General features: G+C 39.5%; 2 protein-coding genes across 10 annotated transcripts; one reads left to right on the top strand and one right to left on the bottom strand.

Moving 5' to 3' along the window:
• Nucleotides 1-978: 978 nt before the first annotated feature.
• Nucleotides 979-4,288, bottom strand: LOC139606643 (low affinity immunoglobulin gamma Fc region receptor III-like). Its single transcript, XM_071458904.1, has 7 exons — nt 4,196-4,288; nt 3,530-3,580; nt 3,335-3,376; nt 2,795-3,055; nt 1,474-1,722; nt 1,274-1,339; nt 979-1,037 (listed from the first exon to the last, which is right to left on the bottom strand). Exons 2-7 carry the CDS (start codon nt 3,558-3,560, stop codon nt 979-981), a joined length of 708 nt encoding a protein of 235 aa, XP_071315005.1. The 5' UTR covers nt 3,561-3,580; nt 4,196-4,288.
• A 4,456-nt stretch (nt 4,289-8,744) lies between these two features.
• Nucleotides 8,745-18,335, top strand: LOC139607044 (low affinity immunoglobulin gamma Fc region receptor II-c-like). 9 transcript variants are annotated; one of them, XM_071459629.1, is made up of 12 exons: nt 8,745-9,380; nt 10,407-10,547; nt 11,242-11,286; nt 11,548-11,676; nt 12,108-12,224; nt 12,356-12,430; nt 13,327-13,424; nt 14,262-14,525; nt 15,190-15,435; nt 15,666-15,782; nt 16,666-16,731; nt 17,882-18,335. In XM_071459629.1, the coding sequence occupies exons 7-12, from the start codon at nt 13,394-13,396 to the stop codon at nt 17,989-17,991; spliced, it is 834 nt and encodes a 277-aa protein (XP_071315730.1). In that variant the 5' UTR covers nt 8,745-9,380; nt 10,407-10,547; nt 11,242-11,286; nt 11,548-11,676; nt 12,108-12,224; nt 12,356-12,430; nt 13,327-13,393; the 3' UTR covers nt 17,992-18,335. The 9 variants fall into 9 exon arrangements, with proteins under 9 accessions (XP_071315730.1, XP_071315722.1, XP_071315724.1 ...); XM_071459621.1 differs by having other exon boundaries at nt 15,187-15,435; XM_071459623.1 differs by having other exon boundaries at nt 12,108-12,228; nt 15,187-15,435.

Raw genomic sequence — 18,335 nt, 5'->3', positions numbered from 1 at the left:
GTGCATCACACTGATGACTGACCTTGTGTTTCAGCATTTAAAAAATATGGTTGCACGCTCAAGATTTCTGTGACGCTTCACTAAACCACACACATCTCAGGCAGAAACCAGTCCACAACCAACAGGAAGTTAGAAATGCTGTAGCTCAGTTCTAAAACCATGATCATGCCAGGCACTGGTGCAGCAGCCTTGCTCTGGCTGCTGATTTATTTTACAACTAACTTAAGAATCTAAATCTAAAAGACTCTGGAACAACCTGCCGGAGGAGACCAGACTCAGAGTCAGTTTTATTTCACTTCTTAAGACATTTACATGTTTATGTTACTTTGATAATGTATTTGACTCTCAGAAGGACAGATGGAGCCACTCACATGACACCAGTGACGATGACAAACTATATTAAGCCTGTGAATATTCTCATTTGTCCAGGTCATAGTATCTCAAAGGAGTTTTAAATCGAAAGCAACTGGACTTGGTTATTTGTCTTAGGAAGACGTTTCACCTCTCATCCAAGAGGCTTCATCAGTTCGTGCTCGCATCTGACCAGGCTGAGACTGGTCAGATGCGAGCACGAACTGATGAAGCCTCTGACTCTTGGATGAGAGGTGAAATGTCTTCCTAAGACAAATAACCAAGTCCAGTTGCTTTCGATTTAAAATTCCTTTGAGGACAAACTATATTTTGTCAAATTTCAAACACAATGTCAAAGCAAAGATTCTGCAAACACATAAAAAGTCTTAATATAAGAAGTTGAGGGGGGAAAAGCAACAGTTTGGAGGGAATCACCTTTGGGTGTGTTTGCTCCCTCTAGTAGTGTAAAGCAACATTAACCCAACTGAATGTACTGTAGGTTGTAAGCATGACCGCTTTGACATGACAGTGACAAATAAAACCAACAGAGTGACTTAGAAGAAAAAAGGTAAAGTAGGTCATTTATTATAGTTATTATTATTAGTAGTAGTAGTAGTATCATTATTATCACAAGATTTCCTCCATCTGGTCTTCATTCAAGTTTGTTGTCTCTTTATCTCGTTGTGCTACAGAAACAAAAACAAATACACATATTAAAAAATACATTTTTACAGTTTAACTCTCAGAAATGTATCTGAAAGCATCCTAAAAATTTAAAATTGAAATAAAATCACTGCTCTTTTAAGCAGTAAAATCTCCTGATGGATGGATGGATGGATGGATAGATGGATAGATGGATAGATGGATGGATGGATGGATGGATGGATGGATGGATGGATGGATGGATTGATATTCTGCTCACCTTGTGTCACGTCTCCAGTAAAACCACCAGGCAGTCGACCATCTGCTTCCCTCTTTGTAGCTCGTTCTGTGTAAGAAAACCATGAGTTCCACAGTGTTGTCCTCATCTTCTATCCACTCAATCTGTTATTGCCTTTATTTACTGTGATGTAATGAGATGCATGTTATATATATTTTCCCATATTTATGACTGTATCTGACCTCTGACAGTGAGCCAGCTCTCTGTTGATGCCCCGAATTCGGACATCTTGCACATGTAGAGACCTTCATCAGACTTGGACACCGCAGGGATGGTCATCTGTCCTGTGATGGCTGCACCCACTGCAGATCTGTTCCTCATGAAGATGCTGGCTTGAGGTTTTGAAGAGTTGCTTTGAGTTGTGCAGCGCAGAGTCACAGCTTCTCCCTCCATCACAGGAGACACAGGACTCTCCAGGATCACATCATTCTCTTGGAAACACAACAGAATATCAAAAACATTAGGCTGTGATCACGTTGGAGATTTTCTTCAGTAAAGGCTGCACTTGACAGATGTTAGATTAAGTATGTAGCCTTTGCAGAAAATTAGTTTTTCTTACTTGACCTTAAAACAGCAGTTTTAATGCAAAACACATTCAAAGCAATTTAGTAGGAAATAACCATGGCCATGGACATAATCATGCAACTGCAGCAACATATTTAAAAGTACAGCATAATAAATCCACCGCTGGTCTTCAGTTGCACATGTACTTTTTACTTTATACACCAGATGACACTGTTGAGAGAGATTCTGGTGTTACACAACTGAGTGCGGAATCTTGTTATTTCTTTTCTTTAAAATTGAATTTAAACAACATTAACTATGGAATGATGGATGGAAAATAAAGACTAATTATTACAACATCTGGTTTCCAAATACATGTATGAAAGGCATAAAGCTTGTATTCACTGGTTTGGTTTAAATGAATAGAATCATTGATGTTATTTTGTTCACATTTACAAAAAGCCTTTTTTTTCTCAATAAAAGTTATAATTGGTGATTCTTATGAAATCCAAACCAACATTTAGTCGTGAAGTACAAGATATAATTTCCTCTCTACATAGTTATTTCCCTTGTTGGTGGCAGAATCTGCCATTCTTGTCCTGGATTCAGTTTGCAATAATGCAGCCTTTAATCCAGCATTACTGTTTTAATGTTACTGAAATCAACATTATTTTCTGTTCAGCCAGCTACAGAGCTGGATTAAGTTACTGCTAATGCTAACCCAACATTTCCTGCTGCTGCTTCACATTAAAGGCTATTAACTGGTGAAGCACAGGTGGCTTTTATTGTGAAGCAGTAACAGGAAGCACAGTGTGTTTTTCACTTTAAGCTGTAAAAAGAAATCCAGTAAAATTTGTGTCTTGTTTGTTACTGAAGTCACCACAGTAACAAACAACACGGTCAACACAGTGTCAGTATCTTGTAGCTCCTCAGCAGGGTTTCTGCTGACGATCCAGAGGTTTGATCTCTGCACCCTCCTGCCTCTTGTGATGAACTGACCGGTGACAGTGATGTTAGCAGCTGGACTTCTCTCTCCTGTTGTGGACTCACACCAGTACACTCCACTGTGCCACTGATAAGCTTCGTTGATGATGCAGGATGATGCTTGCAGAAAGCCCCAGTCATGTCCACACTCCGAGTCGCCTCGGACTGTTTTGGCCTTCACTTTCCATGGAGAGGACATCCTGTTCTCATTGCAGCTCAGAGACAAAGACTCATACTTAAAAAGCTGAGACCTGTTGGGAAAGACTGTAAGAGAGGCTGGAGACAGACATGAAGCGGTTAGGGTGAAAAAACTAATGACCCATTTCAACTCATCCTTATTCATCCATTATTTATCCTTGAAAACACCTGAACTATATGAAGGTGTCTGGTCTGGTAACCAGAGATGTTTGACTTTGTTCATTAATTTACAACTTAACCCTTAAAAACACTTTAATTTAACAATGGAAGACTAAAATACTACAATATTTCAGTTTTAAGGTTGAAAATATTCATTCTTACTGTTCCACAAAAGTGAACACAAAGCAACAATCTTACCGTTTGCTTGTTCTGCATACATGTGGGTACATGTGTTCAGCACTACAGAGCAGAAACAGTGACATTAAATCAACAGATATATACTTTATGAATGTTTAACAGCTCAAAATTTTAAAGGGTTTTTGTCTAAAAACTGAATTGACAGATTAAAGTCAGTTTCACATGACTGATAAATGAAAGGTCAGTGTTACTCACAGAGTGCGAGGACCAAACCTGTGAGCTCCATCCTGTCTTGATGCTGACTGACTGTCAAACCATATAAAGAAATGTAAAGATGCTTAATTATAACTAACATGCAGTTGAATGAACCAGAGAGAGCGTGAGTGCTCTTAACCACACGTTATAATAAACGTTAATAATATTTCAATGATGGTTCAAGAACACGTGAAGATTCTCAAATTAGCAGCAGGAAGTGCAGCCTGTGCAGAGCCTGAATACACACTGTGGTTACACGTTTTCATAAACAGACACGCACACAACCACACACATTCACACCTTATGACCAGTGTCAGACTGCAGCTTCCTCTCGTCTTGGGAACCCTGAGTGTAACTATGCGTTGAGCACATCTATGTACTGTAGGTTTAAACCTCAGTGTCACAGTATATCAACCACACCTTTGATATCAAGAAAATGTTTCTAATAAACAAAGTTTCTGAGGCAAGAAAAAACGTCTCTTCCCCTAATGAAGTATCTGTTTGGAGGCCTCACCGGGACAGATTCAATCAAATGACACGTTCAACCTTCATATGATGATGATGAGCAGCACCATCAACTGTGTGAATGCAACGTGAACAAACACTTAACCAACATAGACAGGGAAACGCATGTAAGCAAGTAGAAGGGAAACACTGAAAACACACCTTCCTTTAAATATGAACCAACTGCAAGTCTTCAGGTCTGTCTTCTTCTTTCACTCTAGCTGCTTTATAAAAGTTGGAGATGTACATAAAATCTGTTTCACCACACTATGCACATGACATCAGCACAGAAATCTGCATAATGAAGGGCTCGAGCTCAGGATTGAACCCTGTGGCTCCCCCCCGTGGACATGTGTGTCACGAACATGAGTGAGATTCGTCTGTTGGCTTGTTATGGAAAAAGTTCACAGACCAATATTACCCATTTCTAAATAGAACATCAGTTCATGAAGTTTATCCAGATCCCGAATATAATCATTCATCACTTTAGCAGCTGCAGTTGTAAAGCAAGAAATTACCCATTACCAGTTACACAAGGGGAGCACAGGGTTGACACTGTCACACACACAGCCCAAAGAACTAATACATACATTTTTTTTTTTTAATTTAAATCAAAATCACTAAGTCATTGTTGTGGTTTCACAGCAGGTGAGTCATGGTCCAGTTGTGGTCTGTAATTTGAAAGATACCTTTCTATCCCAGCTAATGAATGTAGACACAGCAAATTCATGGCCTGTGATGAGGGATTATTTTCATACAGAAATGTAATATCAATTGCTGTATATATGTCACCTATAAGATGATATATTATTATCACATATATATATATACCCTCTGGATAAATGAACATGAAAAGTTATTTGTCAACTTTTTTTTCTGTATATTTGTTCTGAGTCTGGGAAAGTGGTCTCAGAATTTTGGACCCTACTGTTTATAATATCAACATATACAGACGGGCTTTGGGATGGATATATATTTATGTAACATATATCAATATAAGCATATATACATATTTCTTCTGCGATGATTGTGTATAGGGAGAGGTGTTTTGGAGCCAGTGGGTGTTCAGGCTACGGCCTTGACTCATGAACTGGTTTCTCCTTTAAACAGGTTTAAACAACACAGCAAAAATCTCAGTTCTTCGTTGCGTGAGATCCACACATGGCTTCCGTCTGCAGAACCACGGCTCACTGGATATTTGCACCATTCAGACATTTGAAACCAACTTCCCTCCACAGAAACTATAAAAGGAAGCAGAGTTCACTGTAACAGATTGATGTTACTTAGATTTTAAAGCACAACACAGGATACACTTTTCATTTTTATTATTTTACGATTCCTGAGCTTTAAGTCTATCCTTAATTTGACCAAGCACAATGAAGGCAGCAGTGGGATTCATCATTGTGCTTCTCACCCATGTGGCCTTAACAGGTATGTACATTTACACTTATGGTTACTATTAGGTGCTATTGATGTCATTGTCCCAAGTCTCTATTTAACCTGGAAATCTTTAAGTTTTTGAAAGTTCTTTAAATGATGTGGGTGAATTTCAGTCATTTAAAGTTGACATTTATCCAAGAACAAAGAATATGATAAAAGTCTTTTAAATCTAATTTGAAATTTCACATAAAGACAGAACTGTCTGTAACCTTTGATAATAATAATAATTGTAATTATAATACAACATTTTTCCATAGTGATGTGATGTTGTGGACCAGAATCTATCCCATATTCCAACATGTCTCTCAACTGTTCAACAGTGCCGCAGGATGGAGACAGCACCGCAAAGCACACAGTGGACACCGGTAAGTAAATGTGTTTTATTTCTTTAATTTGTTTTCTTCTGTACAATGAACATAAACTCAACCTGGTCTGCTCAACTAGCAAAAACTTTGTTGCACAAGAAATTAGATAACACACTAAGGTGCATTTGGATTTTTTCATTTTGTATTTTCATGTATTTATTGACAAAAGGCCACTTTTTGTCTTGATGCTCTAATACGTCTGAGCGCTCAGTTAAATTCAATTCTAAATACAGAACCTTTGTAATGGAATGATTTTCACACAGCTCTTAAGATCTCAATACTTCTGCTTGAATATTTCCTCCATTCTTTTAGGTCTCCAGTTTGGGATTGGCCTTGACATCGGCATCATTATCACTGGCATCGTCATTGTCATTGTTGTTGTCGTTGCCTTGGTGGGGACGGTGGAGGCTGAACAGAACAACACAGCAACAGAACAGAGTGAGTCAGAAATTTCTCTTTTCACATTTTCCATTGTACATTTCCATTTGAAAGTTTCCATAATAACCACAGTGTTTCCAGTGGAGATATATGGTGTCTCCTGGATTATAAAAAAACAGCATTAATTGAATAACAAGCTCAATGATCCAACGCTTCTTTTGAAGTATTAGTTTTATTCTCAAATGTTTATGAACAAAGGCTCATCCATGACAAAGATATTTGTTGATCACAGCTTAACTGATGGTTTGACCAGAAGAGTTTCATGTCATCTAAGCCTCGATTATCTAACACTATGTAGAAACTGAACAAACTTTAACTCTCACGGTCTGCACATTCACCAGCTTCACACCTCTGTTACTGGTACGTCATTTCTTAGTTTTCCCCTTAAGGAAACACTGTAGTAGCACACCACCACAGATGGGAAATCATGTCCACTTCAGGTTATGGAACATAGAAATACACAAATCCTCAATAACTGAAGGTGACCACACAATGTCCCATTTTGCACAAGGCAAAAGGAAGTTGGATCCAAATGCAGAAACAGATCAGGCAACATCATCTGTGAATCCCTCATGTTCCTTTCAGAGGATTATAAACTAATTCCCCCTTTGTCCTCAACATAGAGCTTTAACCAAGTCATTCACCTCGTCAGTCACCTAAGCATTAATGTATAGATCATATGAGTAATTCTGGAAAGAACTGACACATGATCTTTTTGTTGTTTAGGTGAGAGAGACAGATATTTGGGTATGTGCCTCGATTGTCTTGGAGAGACATGTGTAGCTTTGTGTGAAGCAGGTCTGAAGGAACTGACTGAATCAATTTGAGAAGCTGGTAAGTATTTGTCTTCACTTTATCATTTTTCTGTCAAATGAACAAATAAACAGGAGGCAGATGTACACAGATGTGTGTCTTTCTATGTCACTTTCAATCAATTCAGTCTGCCACAGGTGGACTTCAATCAAGTTCTGGACTCAGCACAAGGATAATTACAGCAAACAGGAAGCAGCTGACCACAGCAAAGAGTCTGGGTACTTTTGTAAATGGGATGTTGTCACATAATCATCATCGTTTATAGAGTAAAGACTGGTGGAGAAAAATAGCAATTTCACTCATTCAATCACAGTAAAGAGAAGTGGTCAACTTACTTCCTGAAGCCTCTGTACTTCCTCTAAAACAATTCAGTCCAGGTTGTTTCCTCTGTTGATTAAAGGCAGTCGTTTGTCTTCCTCGTATATTCAAAATAATCTGGATTCCAAAACTTTTACAGTGTGGGGAGATGATGGGTAACGTTACTTTTTCTAGTCACAAAATAATGGATTTCCTAAAGCTGAAACTTTTGTGTTTTCTTCACACAGATATTTCATTATGTTGTATAATAAATTATACGATTAAAGTATACATCCTCTCAAACGTGGATAACTGAGTGATAACTGTCAGGATTCTTCTATGATATACAGAACAGGTAACGGACTCACCCTGGATAATGTCCCATAACTTTCAGTATTAAACACTACACAGACCAAATGTCAGTTTACTTACCAATGCCTTTGCTCTCCTCTCCTGCACCATCAACAGTGCATAAATATATTCATTTTAAATTACGTTCCTCTCGATTGTATCACCATCTTGCAACTTTGGGTGTGCGCCTCATTTACTCTGATTAAAACACGCCGCTAGTACAGTGGTTCCTCGCCAGTGGTGAGCATTACACCAGGGGCCACAACCACAACAATCAGAGGTCGACATGGATAAAATAAAATACAATTCAATTCAATTCAATTCAATTCAATTTTATTTGTATAGCGCCAAATCATAATATACATTATCTCAAGGCACTTTACAGGGTAAGGTCAAGACATTACTTTGTTACAGAGAAAAACCCAACAGTTCCCACAACGAGCAAGCACTTGGCGACAGGGGGGAGGAAAAACTCCCTTTTAACAGGAAGAAACCTCCAACAGAACCGGGCTCAGGGTGGGGGGCCGTCTGCCTCGACCGGTTGGGTTTAGGGGAAGATAGAAAGAGGGGGAGGGGGAGGAGAGGGGAGAGAAGAGAGAGACCAGGAACAGCTGTGTCGGTAATGGTGTTATCAATAATAATGACAGGTAACAGTGGTTAATAGTAAAGATGAGTCGTGGTGGATCTGGATCCTGCTGCTCCCGAGGCAGAGAGACCTGCAGAATGAGGACAGAGAGAGGGAGAGAGAGGAGAAGCACAAACTACGGGAGAGAAAAAGAAACAAAGTTAATGGCATGAAGTCATCGAGAGAGAGAGCGGGGGAGAGAGACAGAAATAGAGAGAGAGCGCCCAGTGCATCATGGGAATCCCCCAGCAGTCTAGCTCTATAGCAGCATAACTAAGGGATGGGTCAGGACATACCCGAGCCAGCCCTAACTATAAGCTTTACTAAACAAGACAGTTTTAAGCCTGATCTTCAAGGTAGAGAGGGGGTCTGCCTCCTGAACCCACACTGGGAGCTGGTTCCACAGGAGAGGAGCCTGATAGCTGAAGGCTCTGCCCCCCGTTCTATTCTTACTAACTCTGGGAACCACAAGTTGACCTGCATTTAGAGAGCGAAGTGTCCTATTGGGAAAATAGGGAACTATAAGCTCTCCAAGGTACGATGGTGCCTGACCATGAATGGCTTTGTAGGTGAGGAGGAGGATTTTAAATTCTATCCTGGATTTAACAGGGAGCCAATGCAGAGAGGCTAACACAGGAGAGATGTGATCTCGTTTCCTAGTTCCTGTAAATACAAATAACAACACAAAATAATAACATAACATTAAAGCACTGTAACATGTTAGTTTTGGTTCACAAACAATTCTACTTGTGGACCATCAATACTGGCAAGCCCAACAGTCTATCTCATTCCATCTCTGACAGGGGGGCACTTGGGCTGGCCAATGAGATCATAAATGTGGCCCATGCCACCCCCAGCCACCCGGTTGGCCCCGCCCATGGTTATTTTTACAGCAGGAAACCGAGGCCCCTGACACATACAGTCAGAGGTATGATGTAATCTTCCAGTCAGGCAGTTAGTCAGTCAGTGTACCAGCAGCGAGGCATCATGGAGATCACAGTGCTGTGCGCTGACTTTGGTGAGTGTTGCATTTGTGTGTGGGCGCTTCAGTTCATTCAGGGACATGTGTAATGTGTCTAAATCCTGGTTTGCAGTAATATCCTGGATTTCAACAGACAAAGAAGAGGTGTCTTTCATAATGGAGTTTATGTGATGCTTCATTTTGTCGGACAAGACAAGATATGTGAAGATGTAATCTGTGGTAAACTTTTTCCACAGTTCTCTGACATCATAAAGAAAACAATGTCTGACTGTAGGCGACGTGAACCCTTTGATCATATCCACTGTTATGTACTGTAGCGTTCTGCAGCTGCAAAGGTTTGAGTTTCACAAGAGTTTGGCTGCAAAAAGACGGTGAGCCCTCACAGGAACATAAACTACTGTATGAATCTTCGTCGAGCTCTAAGAGACAGTCTGGTTGTTTTTTCACATCATAGTGGAACAAAGAAGCAACGTCTGAAGACGGTGACCAACTTGTTGTGTCTACAGGATTAATACAGCTTTTCTTACTCAGTGCCATCGTGATTTTGTTTTTCTAAATGCAGAAATCTTAACTTTGAATAGGTTTGAATGACATGGAAAAAAATTGTGTTCAGAGAGTGGTTGTGTGGGAGGTGTTGCAAATTTTTGTCAAACGGAAGTATCTGCTCACTTCACATGTTCTCAGCCTGTCATTACTTTCACCTTATTTTCACTGGAACCACATTGTTTCTTTATTACCTCTTTAAGTCATAGCTAACTCTGTGTCCAGTTTAAATGCCTGAACCTCTGCATCTCACTGTAGGAATATCTAAACATTGTGGTAAAAACACTCACTTTATTAAGAACACCTACCAACGCTGTGCATTTCCTCACTTTGCCCTCAAACAGCCTCAGTTCTTCATTGCATGGGTTCCTCAAGGTGTTTCCCTTTCCCTTTTTTTTTTGGCACCTTTCAGAAATTTGAAACCAACTTCCCTCCACAGAAACTATAAAAGGAAGCAGAGTTTACTGTTTTTATCATTGTGAAAGATTGACTCTAACTAGTTTTCACAACACAACACAGGACACAGAACTATTCATGAACGACTCATATGCTGGGACAGCAGCATCAAATCCTGCCTTTATCCTGTTCAGCAGACTGATTTGACCATGAAAGCAGCGGTTGGATTCTTCATTTTGCTTCTCATTTCTGTGGCCTCAGCAGGTACGTACATTTACTATACTCCTGACTGAAATTTGGAAGAGCTGGTACACTTGAGTTTGGGTCATTTCATGCTGACATTTATGCGCGAAGATACAGAATATAATACAATAGCAGTCATTTAAATTCAATTTGACATTTTAAGTCATTTTAGCTTCACTTTACTTGAATTGTACTTACAAAGCAGGGAAAGAGAGAAATTAAATGGATTTTAGTGAATTTGACTAATCATAATAGTAGTGTCTGTATTTCACAAAGCTGATTGTCAGTTACCACACTCAGAATAAACCCTTATTGCGTAATGTTCAACTGGTGAGTACAGAAAGTCCAAGTTGAACCAGTGGTAGATGTTTGGGTTAAATGTATTTTCATGTATTTACTGGCTATCAGTTTAAAATAAACAAGAAAAAAACAAAAAAAAAATAATTCTGATAATTGTAAAAATGCTGAATATTGCATCCAATCAATCCCTATTTCCGAAGATTAAGGTTGCACTTCTGAGCATTTAGTGTTTATGTTTGGTTGTAACATTCAGGTAATAAAATCTAAAGTGAGTATTGTAACGCAGTGATTATGGCCAATTTTCCTCAACTTCTGAAAATAAAAAGTAATAACCAAAAAAGAATAATTATTTTCCTATGATGTTGTGGATCAGAATTTATATGATATTTCAACACGTCTCTCAACTGCTCAACAGTGCCAGAGGATGGAGACAGCAGCACAAAGCAGACAGTGGGTACTGGTAAGTAAATGTGTTTTTGTTTTTTCTGTTGAAAGTTTCCAAGTACAACTAGTGAAAGCATGTTGCACAAAATTGGGCTACACATTTTTTTTTTTTTTTTTTACATTTTGTATTTTTATATATTTATTGAAAAAATTGTCTTTTCTTTTGATGTTTTTGCTTACATTTTAAATCCAGAACATTTACTTGTATTGGATTATTGGCACACTTGAATAGAAGTTCCCACCACTTTTTATGTACTTCCTTCCTCGGTTGTTTTAGGTTCCCAGTTTGGCATTGGCCTTGACGTCTGCATCATCGTTATCATTGGCATCGTCCTTGTCATTGTTATTGTCGTTGCCTTGGTGGGGATGGCGGACTCTGAGGAGAACAAAGGAACAACAGAACACTGTAAGTCAGAAATTTCTCTTCTCCACATCTTTCTCATTGCGAATTTCAATTTGAACATTTCCATAATAACCTCAGTGTTTCCAGTGGAGATATATGGTGTCTCCTGGATTATTAAACAGGACACTAACAAATCAAATGTTCAAAGGCTCATTCATGATAAAGATCATGAATCCCTCATGCTCCTTTCAGAGTATTATGAGCTAATTCATCCTTTGCTTTAGGGATATGTAACATTTTCTCTTTTGGCTTTTCTGCTGCTCAGATAGATGCGTCTCCTTCTGCAGAACATTGTGTTTACGCCTGACACTTATTCTCTCCAGCTATGACACACTTCATAGAGCTTTAACCATACTCTCACCAGAAAGGAAGACCAAAAACTGATCATGAATAACTTTGGAAAGCACTGACACATGACTGTTTTTGTTGTTAAGGGAGCAACAGATGTTTGGACTGCTGCTGCAAGAGTCTTGGAGCGGCGTGTGTTGAATTATCTATAACTTTGTGTGAAGAATGTTTAACGGGCTTGGCATCATGAGTGAACTTGAGAGGTCAGTAAGTATCATCCATATCAATATTTTTCTCTGAATTAGCTGCTATATGTAGAATGAACAAATACGAGGCAGATGTACACAGATGTGTGTCTTTCTATACTACAGCCAATTAATTCAATTTGCCACAGGTGGACTTCAATCAAGTTCTGAACACATCTCAAGGATAATTAAGGAAAACAGGAAGCAGCTGACCACAGCAAAGGGTCTGGATACTTTTGTAAATGACAGATTTCCACTTCTAATTTTTAATACATTTGCAAAATTTCAACACCATGTTTTCACTTTTTGGGTCATTATGGTTTATTGAGTGTAACTTCAAGGACAACTTCCTCTGAAACAGTTTTTTGATCGTGTTTCCTCTCTGGATAAAAGACTGTCGCCAACTCCCATGTACCAGTGTGCTGTTGTTCTTATCTCTCTTGTTGTATATTCTAAATAAGATTGAGTACAATATTTATATTTTGGTTTATTTGTTTTTTAGGTAAGAATAAGCTTTCATTGGTATTAGAATTTCAGAATTTTTGTTAGTTAATGTACACCGTGGTCCTTAGAGGACAAAAAAGTCTGCATATAAAGATATTATACATTTAAATTTCCACTTTCACTGAATTATTTTTTAACTCGGCATCAGTCCTGATCATAACTACCAAATATTCAGTCATTTTCAAGATTGCTAGTTTGTTTACATAAAGCCTCTGTTGTTTTTTTATATAAAAATGCCAAAAGACTCAGAGCCTCTCTTCTGATTGGCTGACTGACCTGTTGTTACTTGATCTCCTGGAGAGGATATGTAAAAGTACATGGTGATGGTTTTTGGTTCTTAAAACCACGATTATATCTTCTTATCAATATTAACACTTGGAAACAATGGAAAAGTGTAAAATATGGGACCTTTAAAAAGTGATGTCAGTGTCGTCCAGAACGTGTCTCTGCTGCTCCCAAGTGGAGAACAACAGTAATTGCAGGTTTAATGAGTTACACTTATTTCCTGCTACAGTTTTACCATTTGAGGGCAGAGTCACTAACTCTGACCTTTGAGGTACGATCCTCACATCCAGCACAAACAAGCTTTCTAATATGGAGTTTATCATTTCAACAGGAAGCTGTGGCCCCCGTGACATAAAGTCGGAGGTGTGATGTAGTCCTCCCACAAGCAGCGAGGCAGCATGGAGATCACAACGCTGTGTGTTGTCGTTGGTGAGTGCTGCATTTGTGTGTCTGTGTGTGTGTGTGTGTGTGTGTGTGTGTAGTCCAGTTTAGTCAGTAACATGTGCAATGTGTCTAAGTCCTGGTTTGCAGTAATATCCTGGATTTCAACAGAAGAAGAAGAGTTGTCTTTTACAGTGGAGTTTATGCAATGTTTCATTTTGTCGGATGAGACAGGAAGTGAGGATGTCACCTGTGACAAACTTTTTTCACTGCTGTCCAACATCAGAAAGAAAACGGCGTCTTTGACTGAGGACGGCGCACTGTAACCTTCTACAGCTGCAAGAGTTAGAGGCACAAGGTCCCAACTTTGGCTCTTTGGTTTTACAGTTATAGTGCTGCACTATCCACAGACAGTGACACTCATTAGCTATTATCATGGGAAAATAAGCTACTCTGAAAAGTTCTTCATTTCTGAAGAAGCTGCTGGGGTGAAACATCTCCAAGAACCTCAAGCAGCGTCAGTTGTCTTCATGAAACTCTAAGAGACAGTTTTTGGTTATTTTTTGAGGGTTGCAGAGAGAGCTAAGCAGCTTGAATCAACTCAAATTGTTGCTCAAATTCACATTGTAGTGAAACAAGGAAGCAACACAATCTGAAGATGGTGACTAACTCACAGTGAGAACTATAAATTCAGTTTAAGGGAGCCAAGGCTTAGTCCGCACAGCAGCAGCTGTTCAAGTCCAGCCCATGGCCCTTTACTGCATGTCACCCTCCCTCTCTCTCTCCTTGCTATTCCTGCCTCTCTCTCTCACTGTGTCTGTCAGCATGACCCCCAAAAAATAACAACAAAAAGATTCAGTTTGTCGTCCTCTGTGTTTTTTGCAGCCACTCTGACCGTCCTGCCCAACAGATCCCAGTTCTTCCTGTACGAGTCTGTCTCTCTGAGCTGTGGGCAGCAGGGAAACTCCTCTGATTGGACAGTTAAGAGGAACATATCTCCAGAAATAACTGAAGATTGTCCCAGACCCACAGACAGAAGAAATGAATCCCACTGCTTCATTGATCATGTTTACATATTCGACACTGGAGTGTACTGGTGTGAGTCTGCAGCAGGAAAGTGCAGCAACACTGTCAACATCACGGTCACAGGTGGGTTTGAACAAACTAAAACTGGAGTTTCTGTAGGGGAGAAAAAACAGTGACCTTGAAACATCTTTGTGTTACATACAAAGAGAGTATCTTACATGAAAGCCCTCACATATTTTTCAGACTGTAAAAATAGCCACAATGGTCATTTTTGAAATGTGCCTTTTTGTAAAGCATTTGTCCTCTTTCTGGTGCTGGCTGTGAAGCTGTGTGATGTTGTTGGGATAGATTGTGAGAAAAAGCAAGAGAACCATCAGCAAGTAAAAGTCAACATCGGTTTCTTTTCATCCTGAGACCCCTCTCTACTGTTTTAGTTTACTACATTTAATCAAACCCAGGACATGTTTTCCAGCAGTCACATGGGTCATATGAGGATGTACAATTTATTTTCTATCTTTGACTCCTTCCATCAAAGAGATGCTGATTGGCTGAGGTAGAGGGTGTTACTGTACCTGTGAGGGTGGTAACAAGAAAGAAAACAGCTGAACATATCAAACGGAGGTCTAACTGTGGTGATTACAGTTTCCTCTGGATGGAGTAGTGGTGGTAGTCATTAGGATTTTTATTATGGTGAAACAGTGTGACTTAGACTCTCTGCTGAATTTGAGCAGGAGAGCAGCTTTAAAGTTCCCTGAGCTCCAAATTATTTCCTATTGTCGTTGAGGAGGCTCAGTGATCCTGGAGAGTCCGGTCCTCCCTGAGATGGAGGGAGACGATGTGACTCTGCGCTGCAGAAACAGGACGACCTCCTCCTCCAGTCTCACCATGGATTTCTACAAAGATCAGCTTTTCATCGGGAGCAGCTCCACAGGAAACATCACCATCCACAGTGTTTCCAAATCTGATGAAGGACTCTACAGGTGCCACATCTCTGGAGCTGGGGGGTCACCAGGGAGCTGGCTGACTGTCAGAGGTGAGATTTTTTTTAAAGCACAACTTCAGTGGTTCAGGTTCAGTCATGTTTTTAAATGGTGGACACAAATATTAATGATCTGGATTTAATATTTTTTTTCAAAATTACGTGAGTCACCATGAGTTTCTGTAGATGAGAGGACTGATGAATGTAATCTCTTTGCCAACCACCCACAAGTTTGTTGTTTTGTTGCATCGAGGCCAACCTGCAGTATCTCTGTGTTGGAGCAGGACATCCTGAGCCGCCTCAGTCCCCCATCACACTTGTTCTACTTCCTGTGGGGGGTTTCGCGCTCTTCCTGGTCTCAGTCTCAGTGATGCTGCCCTGCCTCTGCAGGAGCCATAAAGGTCAGTTTGTTTGCATGTCAGAGAAATTACGCCTGTCAAGGAAGTAAACTGTGAGTTTGAAATGTGAACAGTGGCATTTTAACATTAAAAAAAGTTCCATAAAATCACAGACAGCATGTGACTCAAGGAGACTGTGGTTCTTTTTAAATGGTTCAGTGAGGCTGTATCAAGGCACAGTGGTGCTCTGAGCTAAATGCTAACATCTGCATGCTAACATGCTGAAGTTTTAGAGTTAAACATTTTCATTGTCTGAGTTCAGTGCTAAGATTTGCTTATTTGACTGTGAAACAATGTTCTGGACAAATTAAAATTTTGACCAAATGACAGTAAAATGTTTTGTCAAAACCAGTTTCCATTTACTCAAACTAACAGATGTGAAGATCATGTAAACAACAAAAACACACCAGCAACCCGAGATGAGATGTGTGTGTGTTGAGTTTGTTTAACACATAATGAGGCTTTGTACTAAAATAAAATTACGACCACTCCATCATATCAAACAGAAGGAAGTAGAAATAAAGTGCTGTCTGTTACCTTCAGCAGTTGAGCTAAATAAAGGCCCCAGTCACTATTTGAGGAAATATAGTCATTGAAAACTGCTGTGGATCTGCTGTAGACGCTCGCTGGTGATGTATTAGAAACTGTGTGCATCAAATCATTTTGAAAGAGCAATGGCCAAAATAAAAAGTCCAACACTTGGTTGACCAATCATGTAACTTGATCATGCAGCTCTATCACTCAACACTCAGTCAGTCAACCATGGTCATGTTTAAAGGGCTATAAAATCAGACTGAACCATATAGTGTCAATATCTACATACATAAATATTTCTATCTTCATTTTAATGTTTAATCCAGTAACAGTAACACATTTTGTGCTGTAGGTGAAATCAACCACACGGTTGTGTTGTACAGTGATGTCACCTGGATACGGACGTGCAACCAAAAGGGTAAACACAAACACACAAATATACACAAATACCCAGCTGGCTAGGTTATTTTGTCTCATTTTGAGTCTAAAATCTAATGTTCCTCAGAGACAGACTCACAACGTGTAAAACAGAGTCTGTCTGTTGTTGCTCAAGCCAACAGGATGTGGTGTGATGAGAAACTGTCCTACTTTCCATGAGGTGCAATGAAAGACCACAGGCCTCAGAGAAAGTACAAGTAGATATTTATAATTAAGATAACCCATAAAAGCTGGATATTAATATATTTTTAAATGTATAGGAATGTAGCAAACAACCACTGTGAAAAACTAAGGTGTACCTGAAAGTTACCAACAAGAGCAAAATACTTAATCAATGGGCAACCATGATGAAATAATACTCAAAATGTCTATCAACATATTTTGATTCAAAGTCAAACTAAAAGTTAACCTCCATCAGAAGATATATCTGTGGTTTTAAGAACCAAAAACCATCTCAGTGTAGTTTTTCATCTCCTCTCTCCGGCTTCTCTCTGGAGCTCCAGTAACAACAGGTCAGTCAGCCAATAGGAAGAGAGGATCTGACCCTGTCTTCTGATTGGCTGACTGTTTTCTGAGTGCTTCAGTAAAATATAACAGATTTCAGGTAAACACTCAGAGAAACCAAATCCTGCAGGGTTGGATGGTGGGTCCAGGTGGGCGGGGCTTGGGACGTGGCTGAGAGCAGTGACTGCTTTGTTGTGACATCACAAAGTTGCAGAAGTCCTGACGGCTGGTTTTAAGGCTCAGTTTCTGAATACAGGCTGTGTGCGTTTCTCTGTGGACTGAGGCTTTGATACTTTCACAGTATTAATATAGAACCTAGACCTGCTTTATAATCACAAACACATGGACATCTGCCTTTAGACTGTGTGGAGCTTTAACATTCCCCAGCCTGTAGATGTGTTTAAAGTGGCATCAAAGGTTTAACGTGGTTATTGGTGAATCCATCTGAATTTACCTATAAATAAATATGAAAACTGTATGAAAAGCTTCTGTTTCACTTGGTGGTGGTGATGTAAATCCTCTTGTGTACATGATAAATTAAAACCCACACCATGAGGGCACCATATCTCTTAGTGATAAACTGGTTCCTTTTCTTCTGATAATTTACTCCACCCCTTGTTTTTCAGGTGAGCCACTGAGGAGGAACTCCTTTTTATTCTCTTCTGTGGCTGTATACAGACCTGACAGGTGTATATACACACCTAACCCTGAACTGATGAACAAAGCCTGCAGCTGATCAAGGGAATGGCCAGGATTATCAAACTCGTGAGCCTGTTGTACTGAAATAAAGAGAAGTATAACAAAGCTTAACATTGTCATTTGTGCCTAAACATTCAGCAGTTTGGACAAAGTCTGACTTGCATTATTTATTCGTGCAACTGTATCTCACAAAAAGGTGACAGGTAACATGAAGCTCATGTTCTTGATCATAGTTTTCTAATAAAATTACATTCAGCACAACTCATTTTGTTTCATGTTGATGTAAATGAAATTGGTTAAAGGGGACAAGGCCATGAATTTTTTTGATTCCATGTGGGAACATTTAGTAAAGAGTAAATAAAACTGGTGTCAAGTTTCTCA

Source organism: Trachinotus anak, unplaced genomic scaffold (assembly GCF_046630095.1).
Source record: "Trachinotus anak isolate AG129_WGS33_773 ecotype Australia unplaced genomic scaffold, CSIRO_AGI_Tana_v1 ptg000023l, whole genome shotgun sequence".
Lineage (NCBI taxonomy): Eukaryota > Metazoa > Chordata > Actinopteri > Carangiformes > Carangidae > Trachinotus > Trachinotus anak.
The sequence above is the reverse complement of the archived record's forward strand: the minus strand, read 5'-3'. Positions and strand labels throughout refer to the sequence as shown.

Excerpts from the sequence above, each read along its gene's own strand:
- LOC139606643 (XM_071458904.1), bottom strand. The coding sequence starts at position 3,560 with ATGGAGCTCACAGGTTTGGTCCTCGCACTCT. Across the intron at positions 1,723-2,794 it reads TGCTAACATCACTGTCACCG|AGAATGATGTGATCCTGGAG; the intron begins GTCAGTTCATCA and ends TGTGTTTCCAAG. Across the intron at positions 1,038-1,273 it reads TACTGGAGACGTGACACAAG|CACAACGAGATAAAGAGACA; the intron begins GTGAGCAGAATA and ends TTGTTTCTGTAG.
- LOC139607044 (XM_071459627.1), top strand. The coding sequence starts at position 13,394 with ATGGAGATCACAACGCTGTGTGTTGTCGTTG. Across the intron at positions 14,526-15,186 it reads TGTCAACATCACGGTCACAG|GAGGCTCAGTGATCCTGGAG; the intron begins GTGGGTTTGAAC and ends ATTGTCGTTGAG. Across the intron at positions 15,436-15,665 it reads GAGCTGGCTGACTGTCAGAG|GACATCCTGAGCCGCCTCAG; the intron begins GTGAGATTTTTT and ends GTGTTGGAGCAG.